General features: G+C 37.2%; 1 protein-coding gene across 1 annotated transcript in view; it reads right to left on the bottom strand.

Moving 5' to 3' along the window:
- Positions 1–8,988: 8,988 nt before the first annotated feature.
- Positions 8,989–22,401, bottom strand: part of SLC38A11 (solute carrier family 38 member 11) — a 52,327-nt gene continuing 38,914 nt past the window's right edge. Inside the window, 3 exon segments of the mRNA XM_027129468.1 lie at positions 8,989–9,282; positions 17,412–17,543; positions 20,958–21,070. Of these exon segments, the coding sequence (XP_026985269.1) occupies positions 8,989–9,282; positions 17,412–17,543; positions 20,958–21,070 (539 nt within the window).

Genomic DNA, 22,401 nt, shown 5'->3' with positions numbered 1-22,401 from the left:
AGGCTGTGGCTGAATTACAGAATGTTTACACTTTTTAAATTGTGAGAGAAATAAAAACTCATTATTTTATTTTATTTATGTGTTTATTTTTTTGGCCGTGCCATGCAGCTTGTGGGATCTTAGTTCCCCGAAAAGGGATCGAACCCAGGCCCACAGCAGTGAAACTGCTGAGTCTTACTTAACCACTGGACTGCCAGGGAATTCCCCACATTCATTATTTTTAAAAAAAGAAAAGAAAAGTTATGGTCTGCTGGAAATGGCTGGGGGGAACTTTCAGAGGAGGAGGCATTTGGGCAAAATCTTAAGTGCTACTAGAATTTAGGGAGATGGACAGAAGTGGGGAGGCAGCATTCTCATCCTCTTAGACTTACACTTTCTAATTGTCAATCTGGATCCCCTAATTAATGCCCCCGTGTTAAGGGATGTCTCTATTTTAAATAATGCAGAGCAATCAACAATATGTCAGATACCATGGCATCATTTACACAAGATATTTGAGAAAATGAGTAGAGGGACTTTTCATATTCTCCTCACTTATAAAGCAGATGATTACCCACCTACTACAGCTGGGCCTGCAGTAATCTAATTCTGAAAGGCCAGTTTTATCTGGCGTGCAAAGGAAGTAGGCAGACACACAGCGGTTGTTTGGAGAATAGTACAGATGTTGAGGTGAGAAACTACAATGGCTGGAGATACACAAGAGGGGCTTGTGGGAGCACAGCTTTAAGCCATGAGGGTTCACTGTGTTGGGAAACCACAGCGGGAGCTGGTCAACCTTGTGTTACCCATTTGGATGGAACCGCTCCTATTTAACGCCATGAACTGAGTTTTAACTTTATGCAAGCAGAAGTCTTCTCGTTTCTCTTTTTTTTTAGCCACGCCATGCAGCATGCGGGATCTTAGTTCCCTGACCAGGGACAGAACCCGTGTCCCCTGCATTGGGAACCCTGAGTCTTAACTACTAGACTGTCAGGGAAGTCCCTTGTTTCTCTTTTTAAGGAGAGTGAAGTCCAGAAGTGCAATTCAGAATATAAATGACAGAGTACCTATATGTCAGGAAATGGAAAAATATGGATGTGCTGACAGCTTCCACCTGAATTCTTCTTAGGAAGAGAATGGCATTTGTGTCAAAAAAATACAATGACAAGGTATGGGGTAAAGTGGAATAGGGGTCTTCTAGAGGCCTGGAGGTTCTGGGACCTCGCTGAGAAAGTCACAGGGAAATATTTGCTTGTTAATCTGAAGGAGATGAAAAATGAAGAGTAGAGATGTTTAGGAGGTGAAGCCTAAAGACTGGTCAAAGGCCATGCCCCAGGGTGTGACCCTTCTTCCTAAGCACTCTAAATCTTCAAAAGGTACAACAACAACACAACAAATACACAATGCATGATGTGAATAGATTTTTATGGAAAATGATGCAGGGACTGTGTGTTTTGCATCTGGAGTATCGTGGAGTTTTTCAGGTACAGCGCAAAAGAACCCTGCTTTATGGTGGCATAGAGAAGCGTGAGAATGTAAACCAGGCTAATTTACCAGAATTATGGAGTAGGCTCCTGAGTGTGGAATGGGGTTTAAGATCAAGTTTAACCAATTCACTTGGGGGCGAGGAGTCCTCAGCTGGCATTTAGGTTACACATTTAAAATCATCTGTTTCCGAGACAAATTTCTACCTCAAGCTAATATTTTAAAATTTCTTAATCTCTTGTTTAAAATGTCTATTTTGAAGGGTCAGATTGTCTTCTAGAATAGGGAGCATCTCCTGCTGTGTCTGTGCAATCAACTAGCCACTTCTACAAAACCCAAAGTTTTTCTAAGCCCTATTTTTCTAAATATTTAATGTTGATTTCCTTCCCTGTCTATTCTTACAGCTTTGTAAACAAATCTAAATTCATTTTGAAATGCTTTGAAACATAAAGCACATAAAACCCAAGGTCGCATCACTCAACTTCCAGTTTGTCTATGTCTTGCACGTGGAGAAGCAACAGTTAAAAGGTATAACTTAGTGGGATTGCTGGGTCGTATGTTAGTTCTATTTGTAGTTTTTTAAGGAAACTCCATACTGTTCTCCATAGTGGCTGTACCAATTCACATTCCCACCAGCAGGCAAGAGTGTTCCCTTTTCTCCACACCCTCTCCAGCATTTATTGTTTCTAGATTTGTGACCGCCTGGAGGGGTGGGATAGGGAGGGTGGGAGGGAGGGAGACGCAAGAGGGAAGAAATATGGGAACATATGTATATGTATAACTGATTCACTTTGTTATAAAGCAGAAACTAACACACCATTGTAAAGCAATTATACTCCAATAAAGATGTAAAAAACAAAAACAAAAAAACCGGTATAACTTAGAAAATTCTTTTTAGAACTTTATAAGAATGCAAAGTGGTGTAGGAAAAGTCAGAAGTCACCTAAAGGCTGCCATTCTGGGGTACAATAATTTTTCCTCTGTCTTAGAAGATGTTTTACTATTTTTTTCTCCCAGAACCTAAAGATTTAAAGAACAATACTGTTCTGAGAGAGACGTGACTGTAAGAAGCCTGGACTGGATTTATTTTTCTGGAACTGGCCTTGTTGTCCTCCGGCAACACAAAATTAAAAGATAATACACTGTGCCTTGGAAATAAAAGTTTTCAGTCTTTCAAATTTTAAACTGCAAACTCATTCGTTGTCTGGGGTGTTTTTCTTAAATTGTTGCCTGCATGTTCCTAAACCACCTCTTCTTCGTTGTGCTCTATCAAATTACTGAGCTGTCAGATGAGATTAAATAAGGTGATAATTGTATCTGAACCATAAACACATTTTGCTTTAAGGTTTTGACTATTTCTTTAGGAATAATATTAAATGAATGAATTAAGGTAAGTTTTCCTGGTAAATTATAAATTTTAGTTAAATACATCGGAATTAGGTAAATTCAAGTCATTAAATGTTTACCCAAGCAACTCAAATTACTAAGATATATGAGCATGCACTGGCAAAAAATAAAACTAAATACGACATGGTCATAGGTCTCAAAGAACTTGTAATTACAAAAGAGATGAGGGCTTCCCTGGTGGTGCAGTGGTTGAGGGTCCGCCTGCCGATGCAGGGGACACGGGTTCGTACCCTGGTGCGGGAGGATCCCACATGCCGCCGAGCGGCTGAGCCCGTCAGCTATGGCCGCTGAGCCTGCGCGTCCGGAGCCTGTGCTCCGCAACGCACGGGAGAGGCCACAGCGGTGAGAGGTCTGCGAACCGCATTAAAAAAAAAAAAAAAAAAGAGACAAGTAAATTTTTATTTAGCAGTCAAAAACAAGTGAAAAACTATGTGCTGACTGGTAAGCACTTGAAGAGACCTTTTAAGAATATTCCAAATAGTCTAAACTTAAGAAAATAATTGAGAAAAATGTAAAAAATGCAGATTAAACTAAAAGTGTGGTGTGTCTGTGGCCATCACATTATGAATAGCACAGAACATTAAGGAAATATTCTTCCAGTATTTGAAAACTATTATGCAATTCAACACAATAGTCACTCACTTCACTGACAGGTGATGAGGTTCTGAAATAATGTAGTGCTAAAATTGAAAGAAATTTCAATTTAATGAGTATAGTTTATATGAGGATAAAAATAGATTAATAGTAGATCACATTTCAGATTTAGTGACAATAAATTTATTGGGGAATGAGTGAATTGGAATGGAACTCCATTTGTCAAATCATGGTTGAACTACAATCATAGGTTGCTTACAGATATGAGAGTTCAGCATCAATCAACCAAAGCACCCTGTAATATTCAATTGGCTATAAAGAACTTATGATACAGTACTGAATACTCTATTATTATTTGTAAATTATGTGTCTTTAATATTATTAAAATTAATAATAAACGTATGTGCTTATATGTAAAAAAAAAGAATATTCTAAATAAATTCTCTGAAGGGTCGATGCTTAATAAAGCAAAACGAGAAACTCAATTATCTAAACCACCTTGTTGGATGAATGACTGTATCACATTAACTTGCTACTTTACTGAATGACAATCATTATAGATAGAAAAATCCTATTAAAAGAATATGTATGGCTATATGTACAATCAGCCATTTTCCCTTCTATACTACCAATCTCACTTCAAATACTTAAGTGTTTAGTACATTCAAGGTACCATGCCATGGACTATTAAGAGTAAAAAGGCTTTAAAACACACTGTCCTCAAGGAGCTTTTAGTCTGGTTGGCAGGACATGGTTTCTTCATATAACATAAGAATTACAGAATTCCAAAGGAGGAAACTTAACCTGCAGCTAGAGTTGTCAGGGATGGCACAGGGAGAAGATTGGAGGACTGATAGAATTTGATGAGGGTGGGAAAGGAAGGTTTGGGTACTTCAGATGAGAGGATGGCAAGAATTCAAGGGCAATGGCAAAAGGGGCAGAAAGCAATTTTAGTGTAAAACGGTGCTTTAGTTATGTCAGAAAAAAGGGTTCCTTCCTGCAGTCATGGGAGATGAGGCGAGATATGTTGAGGCCATTCTATAAAAAGTTTGAATACAGGCCACGGAGTTTGTACTTCATCCTATAAGCACAAGAGATTCATGAAAAGCTTCTGAGCAAGCATTTGGTGTTATCAAAGCATCAGTTTAATAAGATGATTCTTGGAGTGATACACAAATCATCTTGAAGGGAGGAGAGCCTGAAGGCAGAATGCTCAGGTAAGAGGCTGTGGCATTAGTCTGGGTGTGAGTTGGTAAGGACCAGAATCAGGTAGGTGTTACGAGTGAAGGATAGATTAAATCTGTATGTGCCTTTTTTTTTTTAAATGAGACATTTAGCATATTGCTATAAGTGAACAATATAATAAAAATTCCAAAGCTAAATTTATTCATAATCTTCATTTTCAATGAGCAAATATTAGAAAATGACTATTGAAATGTCCTATAAAGATAGCCACATGAATTCTTTATCAGAATGATGTTATTATGAGTATAACCCAATTTTACTCATGTTCCAAATAAGATTTTTTTTCCAAGTAAGACATTTTATTGAGTTTAGTCCTAGGAAAACTTGCTGTACTTTTGAGGAACTGGTATATTTTCTTCCTTCTCATAAGAGCTATGAAGCTCATGCAATCTTCCCTGAATGCCTGTAGGTTCCAAACCAGGTTTGTAGCTTAACCACTGCAGCTGTGTTGACTTTAGACCATAATCTCTGTTTTCTTCTTTGTTAACTCTCCTCCCCTCCCTTGTCATTACTCTTCCCTAATCTCGCTGTCTTGGTCTCTCCTCTCCTCTCTGTAAGCTTCGCCAAAGGATTTTTCAAAGAGATGAAGGATAAGTACAGTTACTCTCTGACAAGAGCTCTCCCTTCTGTCTCCACTCTCAGTTTCTTCCTGACCTCCAACCTGGCATTCTACGCCCTGCCCAGCCTCTAAACACATGGCCCCATCTGGCATCTCTATTATGTCCAACCTCCATCCTTATTCAAATGTGACCTTTGAATCAACAGCAACCGCATCACCTGGGAACTTTGAACAAATGCAAATTCTCAGGCTTCACCCCAGAGCACCGAACCAGAAACTCCGCATGTGGGCCCCAGCAATCTGCATTTTGACAAGCCCACCAATGATTCTGACACATGTTGAACTTTGTGAACCACTGCTCTAGAGAATGACTGTACTGTTTTCTTTGTCTTCCAGTCTATGTGTTCTCTAGGTCATGGTGCCTCTTGTCCACTCTGCGTGTCTACTCTGTAATCTGGGCAAGTCCTTTATACTCCTTTTAGAATAATTACAAATTCTTCAAGGAGGTTATCTGATTGGTGTAGCTAATTATTACCTCCATCAAAGTCAGTTAAGCATTTATGGGTACCTTACCTCATGGTCATTGGTTGGTCCATGCTTGAGAATACCTGACAACACCTGGTCCTGTCAGCGGCCAGCTATACTAAAAAATGGACTAGTACCACTTCCCTGAGAAGACTGCCACAGATCAACCAGAAGGAGGCCTGCTGCTATCCAATATATTTATCTTTTTATCGCTCATCTAATTAAGTAGATGTGTGCAGTATGACTCCAGCAAAGGACTAGTTGGGATTTTCCTACTTCAATAACCTGGATTTCAGAGTTCTTTTAGGAAAGACAAGAGTCAACAATTATTGCTTGACACCATTGGGGCTGGTCAGAGGCAAAGCAGTCTACCTGTTCTGATATTTGGGTTGCGGTTAAAGAACCAATTATAAGTGACATGCATAATGACCCAATTTGTAAGTTATACAGATGCCATCCAATCTATATCCTTAAAGGAAATGTATTGCTAGATGTTTGCATTAGTATAATAATATAGTAGTATATTATTAGATATATATTATTATTATATAATATATATATATAATATATATAATTATTATAATATAATAGTATAAATATACTATTCCCTCCCCATCTCTTTAAAATTAAGAAGAACTTTATAAGGTCAAATGTAGTGACAACTTCAAAAACTGGATTAAATATTCAAGTTGTTTTGTTAAGGGCAAGAAGTAGCAGGGAAGGAATGAGTTTCAGTGGAAATCTCATTAAATTGATGGGGGTGGTTCTCAAAGTTATGCACACTGGCAAAATAAACGTAAGTATTCCTGTGAAATAGATGTGTTTGTAACATTTATTCTATCATAATTTGAAAGTGGTAATCCTTGCAGCTAATAACTGGGCCCAAGGTAGTCTTGTTCTGCAGTTGATTTGGAAAACACACACACAAAACCAGAACAAATATATATTAGGCATTAATGCAGCACTCAGTTCTTACCCGGAGCTTTTCACCTACTTGAATCAAGGTTAATGTATCTGAAGCAATAGCAAGAGTACAAGATAATAGAAGGTTAAGTACTAAATTACGTTATCCTTGACGTACTTTTCTTTGTACACCCTTGGAAATCTCTCTCATGACTTTATCTAACAACTATGTAGGTCAGTGTTTCTCAGTCCTGAGTAATGTAGAGAAGGACTGCTGCAAAAATTTCTTACATTCCCTCAGTATGGAATGAAAGTATTTTTATAAGCATTTTACCAAAACATGTATTGATCTAAAACTGGACACAAATCACCTTATGATTCTTAACCAGCTATAAAAAAAACAACTCTACAAATGAAATACAGAAAAGCTATACAGCCAATAGAATTTAAATTAATTTAGTGACCCGGATGATGTTTTGTTGAAGTGAATGCTACCACGCAAAGCCTGAGCACGGCCCTGCCGGCTAAGGGGCAGCTTCCTTTGCTTTCAAGAGGCCTTTCTTATTATTAGTCACATGACAACTCAGCTTTCACCACGTCTGTATTCAAACTGCTGTGAAACTATCCCTTTTACACTGCCTGTGGGAATATTTTTTTTTGGCCTGTGATTTTTACAGATACGTCAGGTGTGTATTCTCTGTTTGTGATATTTTCTCACTATTTGACAACAATTAAAACAGTACTATGGATTGTCAACTTGATTGAAATACAGATGAAAAGGTGAGAAATTAAATCTACTTGATTTAAGGTAGCCATCCAGATGGGCCCAAATTTTCTTGTTACTTTTAAAAGATTGTTATAGATATGAAAACATGAAATCCCCCTTAAGAGATATAAAAAAAATTCTCATTAAAAACTGAGGTCAGCTGTGGCAAACACAGCTGTGCCTCCCAGACCCCGCACAAGGAAGTATTAGTGTCCCAGCCACCAGCAGATCACCTCTAGCTCTCAGTCCCTTTGGAGTTTGCTCAGCTGCAAAGAGCTGCTCACATTCAAGGACTGATGGAAGTAGCGGTATTAAAACTTGGCTATTTCATTTGAACTGAGACAACTCTGACGGGTCACGTATGCTCCAGACTCCTTATGGACTTGGCTGGGGCTTTGCCAGCCTGCACTGCAGTTCCGTGTGCCCACCTGATCCTGCTTTCCCCCTCTGTCCCACTAGTCATAATCCCTAATAAATACCCCAAAGGCCAAACTCCATCTAACTGTCTGCTTCCGGAGAATCTAGTCAACAAGAGCGCCCAAGAGTCTCTCTGAGGACCCCCCAGAGTAGTGAGACTGCCTCTTTTGTGCCCTGATTCTTCTCTTAAGGCTCTAGTCTGAAAGTTCAGCTTCCAGTTGTTTATTCCTGCCAGCACTTCACATTCAACGGGTCCAAAGCTGATGCAGAGCTGATCTCTTTAAGCTTGTGCCTCAGAACAACTTGTGGTTTCCCCCCATTTTATAATTCATTTAATGGTACCACCATCATATTCCCACAGGATCAAAACCGCGAGGTAATTGTGCTCCCTCACACACCTGGCTCTGTATACCTAGTCTATTAGTCACGCTTTGTAACACGTGAAGGACTTTACTCATTTCTCCAGGGATTCACTTTCCTCTAAACAAGGGATGCTGCTGAAATCGTAACGGACAGCTTCACTTTGCTCTTGGGATATCTAGTCTCTTTAATAGTCTTGAGTTTTCCTTCCCTTTGAGTCCTTCTTTTAAGACAAAAAACGTATTTTTCTCATAATGGACACACACACAACATTACAACCCACAATCATCTACTCATTTTACAGCACAATATATTGGCTCACATACTAAATAAGAGAATACTGCTTTGGGAGGTTGGTAGCAGATGCCACAGGCTTCACTGCTCCTCCTGCATTTAAGATTAGCGCAGCCCCGTCATGAGAACAAAACATTATTTTGTCCCAGTTTAAGATAAAATACATTCAACTTTCTTTTCATCTTTTTTTTTTTTTTTTTCCCACACTGTGTGGCTTGCGGGATCTTAGTTCCCCAACTAGGGTCCTCGGCAGTGAAAGCGTGGAGTCCTAACCACTGGGCCGCTAGGGAATTCCCTCCTTTTTATCTTTTATACTGGACTAAAAAGTAAAGAAAAACCAAGTCTTGATAAATGCCAAAGTAATACTTTTATAATATAGAGACTAAAACATGTGTGAATGTTATTGTGCAGTTTAGAAGTCTATGAAAAATACCTATTTTTTAAAGCACGTAACTCACTGAAAGATGCTGACGTTTCAAATTGAAAGTTGTGTTGTCAGTTGAAAATGAGAAATTGAGATGTTCGTGAGGGAGAAATTGTCGGGAAAGCAGTAGAACATTTCCTGCCCGTGGGTGCAGTCTTGAGGATTGGTGACGGCCATGACAAATCCAACAGCCATCACCACAGCACCAATGGGAAGCATGACACAGGACATAATCTTATCTGAGTGTGTCCTCGGTTCTTCAGACAGTTTCAGATAACATGCTGATGGGATGATAAAAATTAGGGGAGCTGCACAGAGCACACCCTGCGTATTCAAAACAAGAAATAAGATAATGTTACTGAATGGAGTGTTCCTTAGACAGTTTTTAAAAAACATTTACAAAATGTATTTGTCATCATGCATGTTAAAAGTTCGATAGGTTCAGTTAAATCAAACAGAGGAAAGAAAAATAATTCCAAGAAAGACTTAGGAATAGGTTTTTCCCTTACTGATGGTATATTTACAAATGAGAAAAGCAAAATAATATAATAGTATATCAGGCTTAAATAATAATCAGAAAATAATATAAAATAAAGCAGATGGTAAGACTGACTCCTGGCAAACTCTTAAAAGTTCCCATATTTTCAGTCACATCATATTTCCTTATACTCTTCATTTCAAATTGCTGGTTATCTATTATGCCATTCAAAGCTGAGAGGTCTGTCTGTCAGCTGTGTACAAAAGGGGACTATTGGGAGGTGTATATAGGGCATAACGTCTTATCTCTCCTCTCCTCTTGCCTTGACTTTGTATGAAAGTAGGTGCCTGTCTGTATGAGAAAGGAAAACTGTACCCCTAAGGGTACTTAGCATGAAGTAGCATTTCTAAATCCTCTTTCAAGTAAAACTAAACACATTATTACCCTAGAAAATTGACAGCAGAACTAAATAACTATGACTCATTCACCCTTCCCCCACATTGGCTTATGGATAAGTCCAACCTGAGGAGGAATGTTAGATTGAAAATTATGGGAAGTGGTGTTGTCTATTATAGAAAGATCAAGAGTTACTGACTTCAAAGGAAAGAGACTTTCCCCTTGAGGAGGCCAAATCTGCACTAGTAACTCTGTGAATGAAGTAATGTTAAAATTTAATGTACTTTAGGTAATATTTTTTCTAATTATGTTAAAAATTAATTATATATTAAAAACATAACACATATTATTAACAAAATATATTTATATGATGTGACAAATGACATATGACGAATGATATTTTCTTAAACCATAATACAGAAAATTTTTAAAACACACAATAACCAATATGATATGGTTTAGAATACAAAAGAAGCTTTCCATAAAAAATATGTTTTCCATACCTGAAAAGTTATTATGGAAATTTGTAAATATACAGAAAAGTAGAAAGGATAGTATAATGAAACCCTATATGCCTATCACTATGGTTTGAAAGCTTTTGACACATTATTTTGGTAGATTGTCCCTAGGGAAAAATCATAGAAAACTGATTTTGAAATTGGATGATGTAAAAGAACAGATTAGACCTTAAAAATAGTTTTAAAAGAAAGATTTTTCTCAGTATCACCATTTACTAAGTTTACTGTATTTTACACTAATTACTACTCTCATACAAGAAATATACGACTATGATTTCAAAAATGTAACTTTTTTATTTTTACAAAAACAGCAAAAGTCTGGAGAAATATCAATTGAGGGGGACAAATTATGAAGTCAGACTAGCCAGGCAGCATCTAAAAATCTGGGGAAGAATAGAAGGGACCACATTTCATGGAAAATATTTCTACAGTCAGAGATATAAGAATGAGAAAATTCTAAGAGGTACCATATTCTAATTTAAAATATATGGACAATATAATTTTGCTATTCATAGCACATGAATACAAATGATTACCTACAAAGGTACACAGCATATAAAGGATTAGTTTTCATATGGCCAGAGTTAAATGAATTATGGATTCCTTAGGCTCCATCATGTCACTTGAAACTGACAATGTTTTTCAAGTTATAAAAAATGCTGTAGAACTCAATCTGTGCTTACAATAATTATCCTTTGATTTCTATGAAATAATTTTTGAAAACAATTATATATGTATGCGTGTGTGTGTGTGGAGAGAGAGAGAGAGAGTCTCTTCTCTTCATAGGATCCAACATGTGAAGCTACTTCATCTGGAACTGTGGAGTGTGAAAGTGCTATCAGGATGAAAACTGCCACCAGCTGCTGCTAAGAAGCTGTCATCAGTCAGCATTTGGGACTCTTCCAAACCTAACTTGCTGGGCAGTGCAAAGTAATGGGTGTTCTGTTTATGCCATAATTTTTAAGGGTTGAGAAAGTAGTGGGAATTAGTGGGAAAATTGTATAGCTGATGTTTGTACTGAAAGAAGTCCAGTTGAGTATCTTGTCTTGATAGCGGTTACTTTCCTAATATTTGAGAGCTCCGTCTTGCTAGAGATTGTTGTTAGGACCTAAGATCATCAGTAAAATGATAGAACAGTTCCATCTGCTCTATTCCCTATAAATGAGTCCAGCTAATTTGATCTATCTAATATAGCCTTGCCTGAGGTTACACCACTGGCTTTGGGATAATTTTTGAAATTTCTTGACAGGACATAAATACCATAACAATTTATCAAAGAGACAGGAAAATATAGCCTTAATTATAAAGGGTGGGGGGAAAGCACTATCCTTTGATAATAACACCACAGATGCCAGCGCATTTTGTAGTTTGCAAGGGGGAAATAACAGAAAGTGTTGAAGATCTTTACGGGCAATACAGATTGGAAAAGTATCTGAGTTCTCCTACCTGAATATAAACCTCTCATTTATGCAAGGAAGCTGAAAACTAAATAAAAGAATGCTTATACATATTGAAAATTTCTACTCAGTAATCAATTTGGACTCGTGAAATGTGTTCCTATACCTTAGAAAGAAACTCTAGCTCACAGGTCTTTGGCAGCTTGGACTATGGCTCCCTCACTCTGTATGTGGGCTCTTGCTGGGTAACTGGTTTGCTGTCCTCCTTCCACTGTAAGCTGCACACAGTGCTTGCTGGGCTGGTTACTCTGACCACAAGCACCAGCTGCTTCATCTCTTCTCTTTGCTCTGCTGCACGTAGAAACCCATAGGACCCAATTACTGCAGATGCCTCTTCTCTCTAAGAGCAACGTTAGTACCAAGATGCTGGATTCTTATTACCAAGAATGGAACCTACATTTATTTTATTTGTTTCTAAAATGAATCCTTTAAAATTGAGGGTGCATTTGCCTTGGAAAATATGCCGTTGTCTGCTGCCAGGAAAACAATAAAATAAAAGGGAAGCTAAGTTCTAAATGGGGTTTTGCTTTTTATTAAATAACTAATATAACCCTGAATAATTTATTCTGTATTATTTTAGTTATACTAAGTAACAGCATTCCCCTAACTTTGCAAGTTGAAGGTCTGATTCTATTACACATCTCATTTGTAAAGGTCCATATTCTACTTATTCTTTTTTTTTAATAAATTTATTTATTTGTTTTTATTTTTGGCTGTATTAGGTCTTTGTTGCTGTGCACGGGCTTTCTCTAGTTGTGGCGAGTGGGGGCTGCTCTTTGTTTTGGTGCGTGGGCTTCTCGTCGTGGCTTCTCTTGTTGCAGAGCACGGGCTCTAGGCCCGCGGGCTTCAGTAGTTGTGGCACATGGGCTCAGTAGTTGTGGCACGTGGGCTCAGTAGTTGCGGCTCGCAGGCTCTAGAGCACAGGCTCAGTAGTTGTGGCGCACGGGCTTAGTTGCTCTGCAACATGTGGGATCTTACTGGGCCAGAGATCGAACCCGTGTCTCCTGCATTGGCAGGTGGATTCTTAACCACTGCGCCACCAGGGAAGCCCTCTACTTATTCTTGATTCTACCACTTAAAACTAGTGTGACCTATTTAAGTGTTTATTAACAGATGAATGGAAAAAGGTGTGGTATCCATACACATACACACACACAGAGAGAAATATTACTCAGACATAAAAAAGAATGAAATTCTGCCATTTGCAATAACATGGATGGACCTAGAGCGTATTATGCTTAGTGAAATAAATCAGAGAAAGACAAATACTGTATGTTGTCACTTATATGTGGAATGTAAAAAATAAAACACAGTAGTGACTATAACAAAAAAGAAACAGACTCACAGATATAGAGAACAAACTAGTGGTTACCAGTGGGGAGGGGTGAAGGTGGAAAGGGCAGGATAGGGGAAGGGGATGAAGAGATATAAACTATTATGTATAAGATAGATAAGCTACAAGGATATATTGTACAGCATAGGAAAATATAGCCATTATTTTATATTAACTTTAAATGGAATATAATCTATAAAAATATTGAATCACTATGTTGTACACCTGGAAGTAATCTATTATAAATCAACTATACTTTAATTAAAAAAAAAAAACTAGTGTGACCTATTTAATCACTCCAATCACTCTGTGCCTCAGTTTCTTCATCTATACAATTAATACAGATTAAGAGGATAATGCATGCAAAACACTTGGCACAGAGTAAACGCTCCCTACATGTTATCTCACACTGTTGCTCAGAAGGGGAACACCACATGCTTTAGCTACTTCTAAAGTGTTGCGTGACCTGGCTTGCATTACTGACAGAAATGATGCTTGATCTGGCTTTATGACACATGACAAATGCCCACACAAAACGGAGTTGAACAAAGACCTGACTATGATATTGTGCTAACCAAAAGACATTTGTTGACTGGAAAAATATGCACTCAAGTGGTCTGGAAGAGAATGCAGATCTTAGATTTTATGAATTCCTACAAAGTGCTTTAAAACTAGTGTAATTGAGTTACTAGATCATGACAATTTAACACTCTGTTTTTTATGAATGTTTACATAACCAGGTTTTTAAAAGATCTAAGGATCTAGAATCATGTATTAAATTTTTAAAAATAGTCCTCCAGGCCAGCTCAGATCTTGCCTTTATAACAGATATTCACCAAATATTATTCTTTGACTACAACACCAGAATTCTGTCTTAACCACAAAAAATTTCAACATAACAGGGAATATTTAATGTGATTATGTGCTTATAATTTTATTGTGTGAGTGTGATTCACAGTTAACAGAAAGTAATGGTCAAATTTACAAAAATATATCATTCCTGAAACATAAGCAATATGTGTATACTTGCTTAACTTAAAGGGAACAAAACATTCTTAGGCTATCAAAATAGTGAGTGGCAAGGCACTTGATAAAGACATTTTCTCTCATATGACAATCCTACAATATTCTAACAAACAAACAAACATGCAAACTCAAACGAGACATTTCACAAAATAAGAAATAACAGAGCTGGGAGTCATGCTGATCATGTCCTCAGCATAATTAGAGGGTTACCATTACTGTCAACCCCAACAATTTTTTGTAACACTTAACTTCCTGGTACTACACTAAGAATGTCTCTTATGTCCAGGGGCATTTGTAGAAATAGTTCCTCAACTGTGCTCCCAAGGGCAATCGCCCATGCAGTAATTTGGAGCACTGTGTTCTTGGCACTGTGCTATATACTGTGGAAGATGGAGGAGGCAGCTAAGTACCATTCTTGTCTCCAAAGAACTTGCACATAGGTAGGCAAGGCAAGCTTATGGACAGTCCAAACAATACATAATACAAGATAATACATAAATCAAGTTAGCACATTTAGGTAGCAGTCATCCCTTTATGTAGACCAAGGTTGGAACATGAAATGATTTTGAGTGAACCTACTAGCCTTTGGCCTATGCAAAATTAGGATGTAGGTAAAGGTTACTTTTGATAATGATCCATCTCTCCTATGAGCGTTCTTTCCATTGCTAATGGAATAGATGTTTCCCTAGTCCCATGCGGTTTCAGGGGAGCTGCCTACTCCCTACTTTCCACATACTCTGATGCAGGAAAATTCCCAATAGTGTTCCTGACTGAATCTTCCACTACCTTTGCCTGGACCTTCAAATCCAAATGGCACTTGGAGGGAACAGTGTCTCGGGCACTGACAATAATACCTTCCCCTTCCCCTTAACTCTCAGTGGAGTGAGTAAATGATAACTTGGGATTCCATCTGAAAAGCTTGCCCTCCCTGTGGGGGCATGATTGATAAATGCGAAGTGGTGTGATTCTGAGTAGAAATTTCATTAGGACTGTAGAAGGGGAAGATGAAAGACTCTAAAGTGGTAGATTCACTTCTATTCATGTTTCACCAAATGCCATCATTATCCTACTTCCACAAAGTAGAACCAAGGAGTCATTCTTTTTTTTTCTTGGTCACTTTTAAAAACTGACATATAGTTGACATACGATATTATGTTAGTTTTAGGTGTACTACATAGTGATTTGACATTTACATACATTATAAAATGATCACCACAATGAGTCTAGTAAATCATCTGTCCCCATACGAAGTTATTACAGTACTATAGACCATATTCCTTATGCTGTATATTACATACACATGGCTTATTTATTCTATAACTGGAAGTCTGTATCTCTTAATCTCCTTGACCTATTTCACCCCCCTCACCACTCCCTTCTGGCAACCACTCATTTGTTCTCCGTATCTATGAGCCTGTTTTCATTTTTTTTTTTTAATCTTTCTTAGATTCCACATATAAGTAAGATAATACAGTATTTGTCTTTTTCTGTGTGACTTATTTCACTTAGCATAATACACTCTGGATCCAACTATGATTTCATTTTGTTTTGCCCAAGTAGTATTCCACTGTATATACATACCACATCTTCTTTATTCATTCATCTATTGATGGACACTTAGGTTGTTTCCATATCTTGGCTACTGTAAATAATGCTGCCATGTACTTCAGGGTGCATATATATTTTCAAATTAGTGTTTTTGTTTTTCTTTGGATAAACACCCAGAAGAGGAATTGCTGGATCCCAAGAAGTCATTCTTGATGTGTCCCTCTATCCCCCTGTCCTCCCAGTTGAATTGGTTACCAAATTCTGTCAATCTTTTCTCAAAAATGTCTTTTCGGAGTCTACTTATACCTCTTTCTTTTCTTCATTGCCTATATAGCAGCTGAACTTTTATTTGTGAGATTGTAAGCTCCACGATAGCATGGATCCTTTCTGATTTCCTCCCATCCTTGTATTTCTGTTGTGTGGAATACAGTATACTTGACCCTTGAATAATGTAAGGGTTAAGGGGTTTCTGAGCAGTCGAAAATCGGTGTATAACTTATAGTCAGCCCTCCACATACTTGGTTCCTCCATATCTGCAGATTCAACCAACTGAGGTTCATGTAGTACATATTTATTGAAAAAAATCTGTACACAAGTGGACCTGTGCAGTTCAAACCCATGTTGTTCAAGGCTCAACTGTAATTATGCAATATATATCTGATCAACAAATAAACAAGTTAGAAAATGCACTAAATTTTAAATCTTTGTAATATTTGCATAGAAAGGAAAGGAAAATAATAACTACAGGAAAGAATAAACATAAGCCAAAGGATAAAAGAAAGAATTAATATGGCTTACTCATAGGTCAAAAATAAGATCGACTAGAGCTGAGGGCAGATTATGGGAAGTTAATGGTAAAAAGCTTTCCATAGAAGGTTTGGAGTCAGATCATAAAGGCAACAGATTTTATGCTTGTTGGTAGGAAAGTGGAGATTTTTAAGCAGGATGGTGATAAATTGGAAGCAGAGCTTAAATATATGCTAGTTGAAGCAAAACGCCAGTACTAATTCAGATGTGATATGATGAGGACCTAGATTTGGGAAGCAGCAGTAGAGATTACAAAGTAAAGTCTAGAGGGAAAAAAAAACACTTCAAAGAAAAAAAGAAGAACTTGCGCCAGGGTAAGTGAATGTGGGGTGTGGATATAAGTCTCTTCATTACATATTTTAATTAATCTCTCTAGACCTATCTTCACTCTGCATAGGACTTTCCAGATCCGTTTAATTTATTGTTATTTTCAGTAATATGTATGTTCTACAGAAAACAGAATATGAAAAAAGTCCTTTAAACGAATATCGTAATTTCAGCACTATTGATATTTTGGATTGGATAATTCTTTGTAGTAGGGGTTACCCTGCACATTGTGGGATGATTAGCCACATTCCTGTCCTCTACCCACTAGATACCACTAGCACCAGCCTACCCAGTTGTGGCAACTAAAAATGTCTCTAGACATTGCTAAATGTCCCCTGCAGGTGGAGAGGGAAGGGCAATGTTTCCCCCACTGGAGAACCACTGCTCTAAAAATATAGTCCTATAAAGTACACAATATCATCTTTATAAATATTTACTATAATATAACAAACACATTTTCATTCCACTTTAGAAAGTGACACCTTTGTTAAGGGAAAATACATCTCATGTTAAATGTAAACATTATTTTAAAAGGGATTCTTAGAATCTTTAAATGTACTTACATTGAGCTCTAAAACTATTCCAAGGCAATCAATCAGCAATGACACAAGTGTGGCCACAGTAATGATAACCACTGTTATGATAATGTGGAGAACTGACGAAAGAGTCCCACCAAAAAACACATTGGCAATTACCTGCCAAATATAAACAGATTATTTAGAGAGGGAGTCTCAGAGTTGTGCAGGACTTATTAAGAGAGTATTTTATATTATAGTAGTTAGGACTGTATAAAATACTACCAATTAGGCAATCAATCAAATCTTAAGCCAAAGCCATATGAATGAATGTTCTATCGTTTCCAAAGTATTTACACATAGACACACACACATATCAATAACAAGTATTCTTTGTTGAACTATCAGACAGGCAGTGGGTTACATTCCAGACTCAGAACACGGCATACTAATGTGTGTATAAATATATTTCTCAAGTGTAGGAGAGACCTTGGGAAGTTACCTTATCCTTCCTCCTTGAGTCCAACAAGGTTACCACTTACACAAACTACAGATGCTATTTAGATTATTTGAATGACCTCTAAGGAAGGGGTTAGCACAATATCCTTTAATAATAATGGGTGTGTAATATCCTTTACTAACAGGAAATTAATTTCATATAATCTAAATCCTATTTGATACAAGCCAAGTCTATTTTATCTCACCTTTCCTCAACAAAAATGGAGAAGAGTTGATTACCATTTTCCACTGATACTCAGATCAGGAAATTGATGAACAGTTACTTATTTACTGACTTGCTAAGAGAAAATGTCTAGGAGACGATTCCTAGTCTCAGAAATTAACATCCTAATTGGAGAGATCCAACCAATCTAATGAAACAAATAGTGATCAATTTTTGACAGATTAAAAAGATCAAATACAATTCAGAACTAGACAGTGCTTTAGTTATCTAGATCTGATTCCCTGAGAGTAATTGGCTTTACAGTATTCCTGAAATGTGCTTGTCCTACCTTGGCTTGAGGTAGGACTTGAAACATGGATGGGATTTAGAACAGAATTATAGACCAAGCCAACAGTGTGAAAAAGAGCAAAGAGGCAAGAACAGTAAAGATACCTATGAGGGACAAGGAGGAGACAGCCTGAATAGGGTGGTAGCTTTATGCAAAAGAACCATGAGACAAGTATTGGAAATGGTGGGAGAGGGTCAGATGCTGGGGGACCTTAATGACTGTGATAAGTAGCATTCCTAGTTGAGTAACAGTCCCCCATTGACGGGATACTGCCATAACTGTTAATAATTAGATGGGGATACTAATCACTCTTACTCATTTATGGTTTTACAATTGGTAATGTGCTTCCAAATATTATCTAATTTGAAGTTCATTCTTTTTTTTTTTTTTTTTTTGCGGTACACAGGCCTCTCAATGTTGTGGCCTCTCCCATTGCAGAGCACAGGCTCCGACACAGTCTCCGGACGCGCAGGCCCAGCAGCCATGGCTCACAGGCCCAGCCGCTCCGTGGCATGTGGGATCTTCCCAGACCGGGGCACGAACCTGCGTTCCCTGCATCAGCAGGCAGACTCTCAACCACTGCGCCACCAGGGAAGCCCCTGAAGTTCATTCTTATAGATGAAGATCACTGAGTGGGGCAGGCTAGTGAGAGTATTTATTAGGCACAGACTGGCTTTGTGGCACCCTTGTACTTGGCTGGCTACTTTACCTGTGAATAGAAACAGCTTTGATTATATTTAGGCCAACTGTATATTTGTGTGTGTGTGTGTGTGTGTGTGTGTGTGCAGAAAGGAGAGAAAGAAAAAGGAAGTGAACGGGTGAGGTATATGCAAAGTTCCTCTGCCTAGTATTTGCTACCATGGCAGAGATCTTGGTTCAGTTCTGTCTTCCTGTCATGGCAGCTAGAAAGGAAACACAAGATCCAAGTACTGAAGACATAAGCTATACAGGTGGAGTGACTCTGACAGACCACGAGCAGTTCACCAGAAACCACATGAGAATGCACCATTTATTATTGCTGATCTAAAGATCAGATTTGAACCTAAAGTACTGGGCAGAAACTAAAATAAAACCATTTCTGGCATCCAACAATAGTTGGCAAAAATTTTAAAGGCTCTTCAATTTAAAAGATATTCATCAAGTTCTGTCTACTGCTCCCTATATTTGAGGAGAGCTGGCCTATGAGTTATACATTTGTAAGTGAGGACAAGTGATTAACTGCAAAGGATATACATAGTGCTGAACATTTCCTCATTCCTTTTCCTTGTGCAGTTCCCTATCTGCAGAAGTGGCATAAGGTAAGCACTGGTGTGCCTCTAGAAGCCTGCCCATTAGTTAGTGTATCTGAAGCTCTGTAGGCATTTCGCTTCACACATTAGACCCATTGACATGGTGTACTGTGTAAACAGCCTCTAGGAATAGATCCTAAGACTAAGCCTTTTCAGTGTGATTCCTGAAAGAACCACTATGAAGCAGGATCATGTTTTTCTGCTAAATGGTACAGTGGATTTTTAGCATACTGTATAAAGGATTCCTGACAAGCCACATTATCCAATTTTACACAAAAAGAATTAGTTCTCTTTTACCTAATCTTCCTCTACAAATTCAGGTGGGCTATATAACATAACTTGGAGTTGACTTTATAAGTGAAATATCTGAATATACAGATATAAGTAAATAATATACTCTCTATTATTTTATATGGTATATAAGTATAAATAGATAAATATATTTATCATAATAAACATATTTATAAATTTATGAATGAATAAAGAAATGTTTATTTTATATTTACATAAACATAAACATTTATAAATTTATAAATATAGAATAAAATATATCTGTAAAACTAATGGTTTAAATTGAATTTTGGGTTTTCATGAAAAATAAAATATTTTAGTTTCTTAAAACTAATAAAACTCATCAAATCTGTCCTGTGGTGCCTTTAAAACATGTTGACTTATAAAACATTTTAGCCAAAAAACAATTTTGTAAAACATGTTTTTAAACCTTAGTACTTAATTTCTTTGTAAGAATGAGTAAAATAGGGCTTCCCTGGTGGCGCAGTGGTTGAGAGTCCGCCTGTCGATGCAGAGGACACGGGTTCGTGTCCCGGTCCGGGAAGATCCCACATGCTGTGGGGCAGCTGGGCCCGTGAGCCATGGCTGCTGAGCCTGCGCGTCCGGAGCCTGTGCTCCGCAACGGGAGAGGCTACAACAGTGAGAGGCCCGTGCACCGCAAAAAAATAAATAAATAAATAAAAAAAGAATGAGTAAAATAAAATCTTGGTTTGACTCTATTAAATGCTGGCATTCACTTTGGAACGCAGTTGTATTAATATTTATACTTACGTTAATATAAACTAAACTACCAAACATGATTTTCAAATCCAACTTTTGAAAAAATATCTTGTAAACATTTGAATATGAATTTATCTTTAAACTGGTTAAAAGAGAAAATTTTATACATTATATTACTTGTCATGCACTTGGGAATTTGCAAAATCAAATGATTTATAAATCGCCCCAAATTAATGCAGTAGAGAGATGACCTAGGTAAAGTGTTGGAAAGAAGTTGTGCTTACCTCTCTAGTCACAAAGCATTCAATCGGGTACGTCAAAATGACAGTGACTCCATAACAAAACCTTCCAAATGTTACCAAGTCATCATTTCTGCAATAATTTTCAAATAAGTCTCCTAGAGAATAATATAAAATAGATGTATTTAATAGATACTGGGTATTGAGATAAATATCTAATAAATGAGATATTGGATATTATATAAGTGAAGCTACATAAACGTCATTTAATTTAATAGAATAGACTGCCAAATCTAAACATAAATTTTGCATTCAAAAACTATATAATTACTGATGGGCATTAAAAGTAGCACATGTTCCACTTGAAAGCAAATTCATCACTAATAGTTTTTTTCTTACTCTCAGTGTTTGTTTTTAGAAGATTAGCCTTATATTTGTACCAAGTTCTGAAAAATACTTTTATCCATTGTCTTCTTACACCAGAATCAACTCCCTAAATTCTTGTGCACTGGTTTTATAAACTTGCTTCTGGTCTTTGTTTCTGGTAAGTAAGTGACTTCATTATTAAAAAAAAAAAAAAAAAGTCTGTTAAAATAAACAAATTTCCTTTTGAAATGTTATTCTTAGATCAAGGACAATCCTGAAAGGAACAGTAGACTAGTACATGTAGGGAGCTGAATTTCCTGTATATCACGCTATAGAGTTTAATCACAAACTCAGGGCCACAGCAAGGAATTCCAAACATACATTATCTTCCATGTTATCTGATGAGTCTGAGGTAAATGCACTGATTCAAAACTGTGAAAATATGGTTATTTCCCAGGCAGAGTATTATATTTAATTAGTTCCAAACTAAACGATGGACCATATATACATTGAACCAATTCTTATTTAGAGACTGTATTTTCTTAGACACCTGTGAGGAAATGCAGGGATCTAATGAGGGCACAGATCATGTCAGCAAAAAGTTTCCCAATATAGAAACAAAGAATATTTGAGACTGTTTATTTCCTAAATATAACATGCTTACATTTTAAAATGTTCGTCACATTTTTCGATGAGACTGACTAGAAAATTAGATAAAAGTCACACACTACCACACTGTTTACAAAGAAAACAAAATAATAATACTTCTGTACTTTTTTTTTTTCATTAAAAGACTAAATGACCTGCCTCTTCCCAAGACTTACTTTAAGTGACTCTTTTCCCCTCCCCCTGTTAATTGGAGTAAATGTACATTACTTTTTAGTGTTCCTTTTGGGCAGAAGGAGATTAAATCACAAAGCAGTAGTGGCAGAGGTTCATCCAAGGTTGATTGAAAGGGTTCCAACACTCTGAGAAAAAAGGCCCAAAGCTCCCTGTTCACTAACCTCCACTAAAAAACAGGCCCTGTACCTTTTCAAAAGTCACTGGGAAATTCAAGAACAATGTAGAGTTCTCACTGCCTCACAAGCTGGAGTTTATGTAATGAAAGGGAAAAGAAGCATGC

The sequence above is a fragment of the Aethalodelphis obliquidens genome, unplaced genomic scaffold, assembly GCF_003676395.1.
Source record: "Aethalodelphis obliquidens isolate GAN/ISIS:26980383/991018 unplaced genomic scaffold, ASM367639v1 scaffold2, whole genome shotgun sequence".
Taxonomy (NCBI): domain Eukaryota; kingdom Metazoa; phylum Chordata; class Mammalia; order Artiodactyla; family Delphinidae; genus Aethalodelphis; species Aethalodelphis obliquidens.
This window is presented reverse-complemented; position numbering and strand designations above follow the sequence as displayed.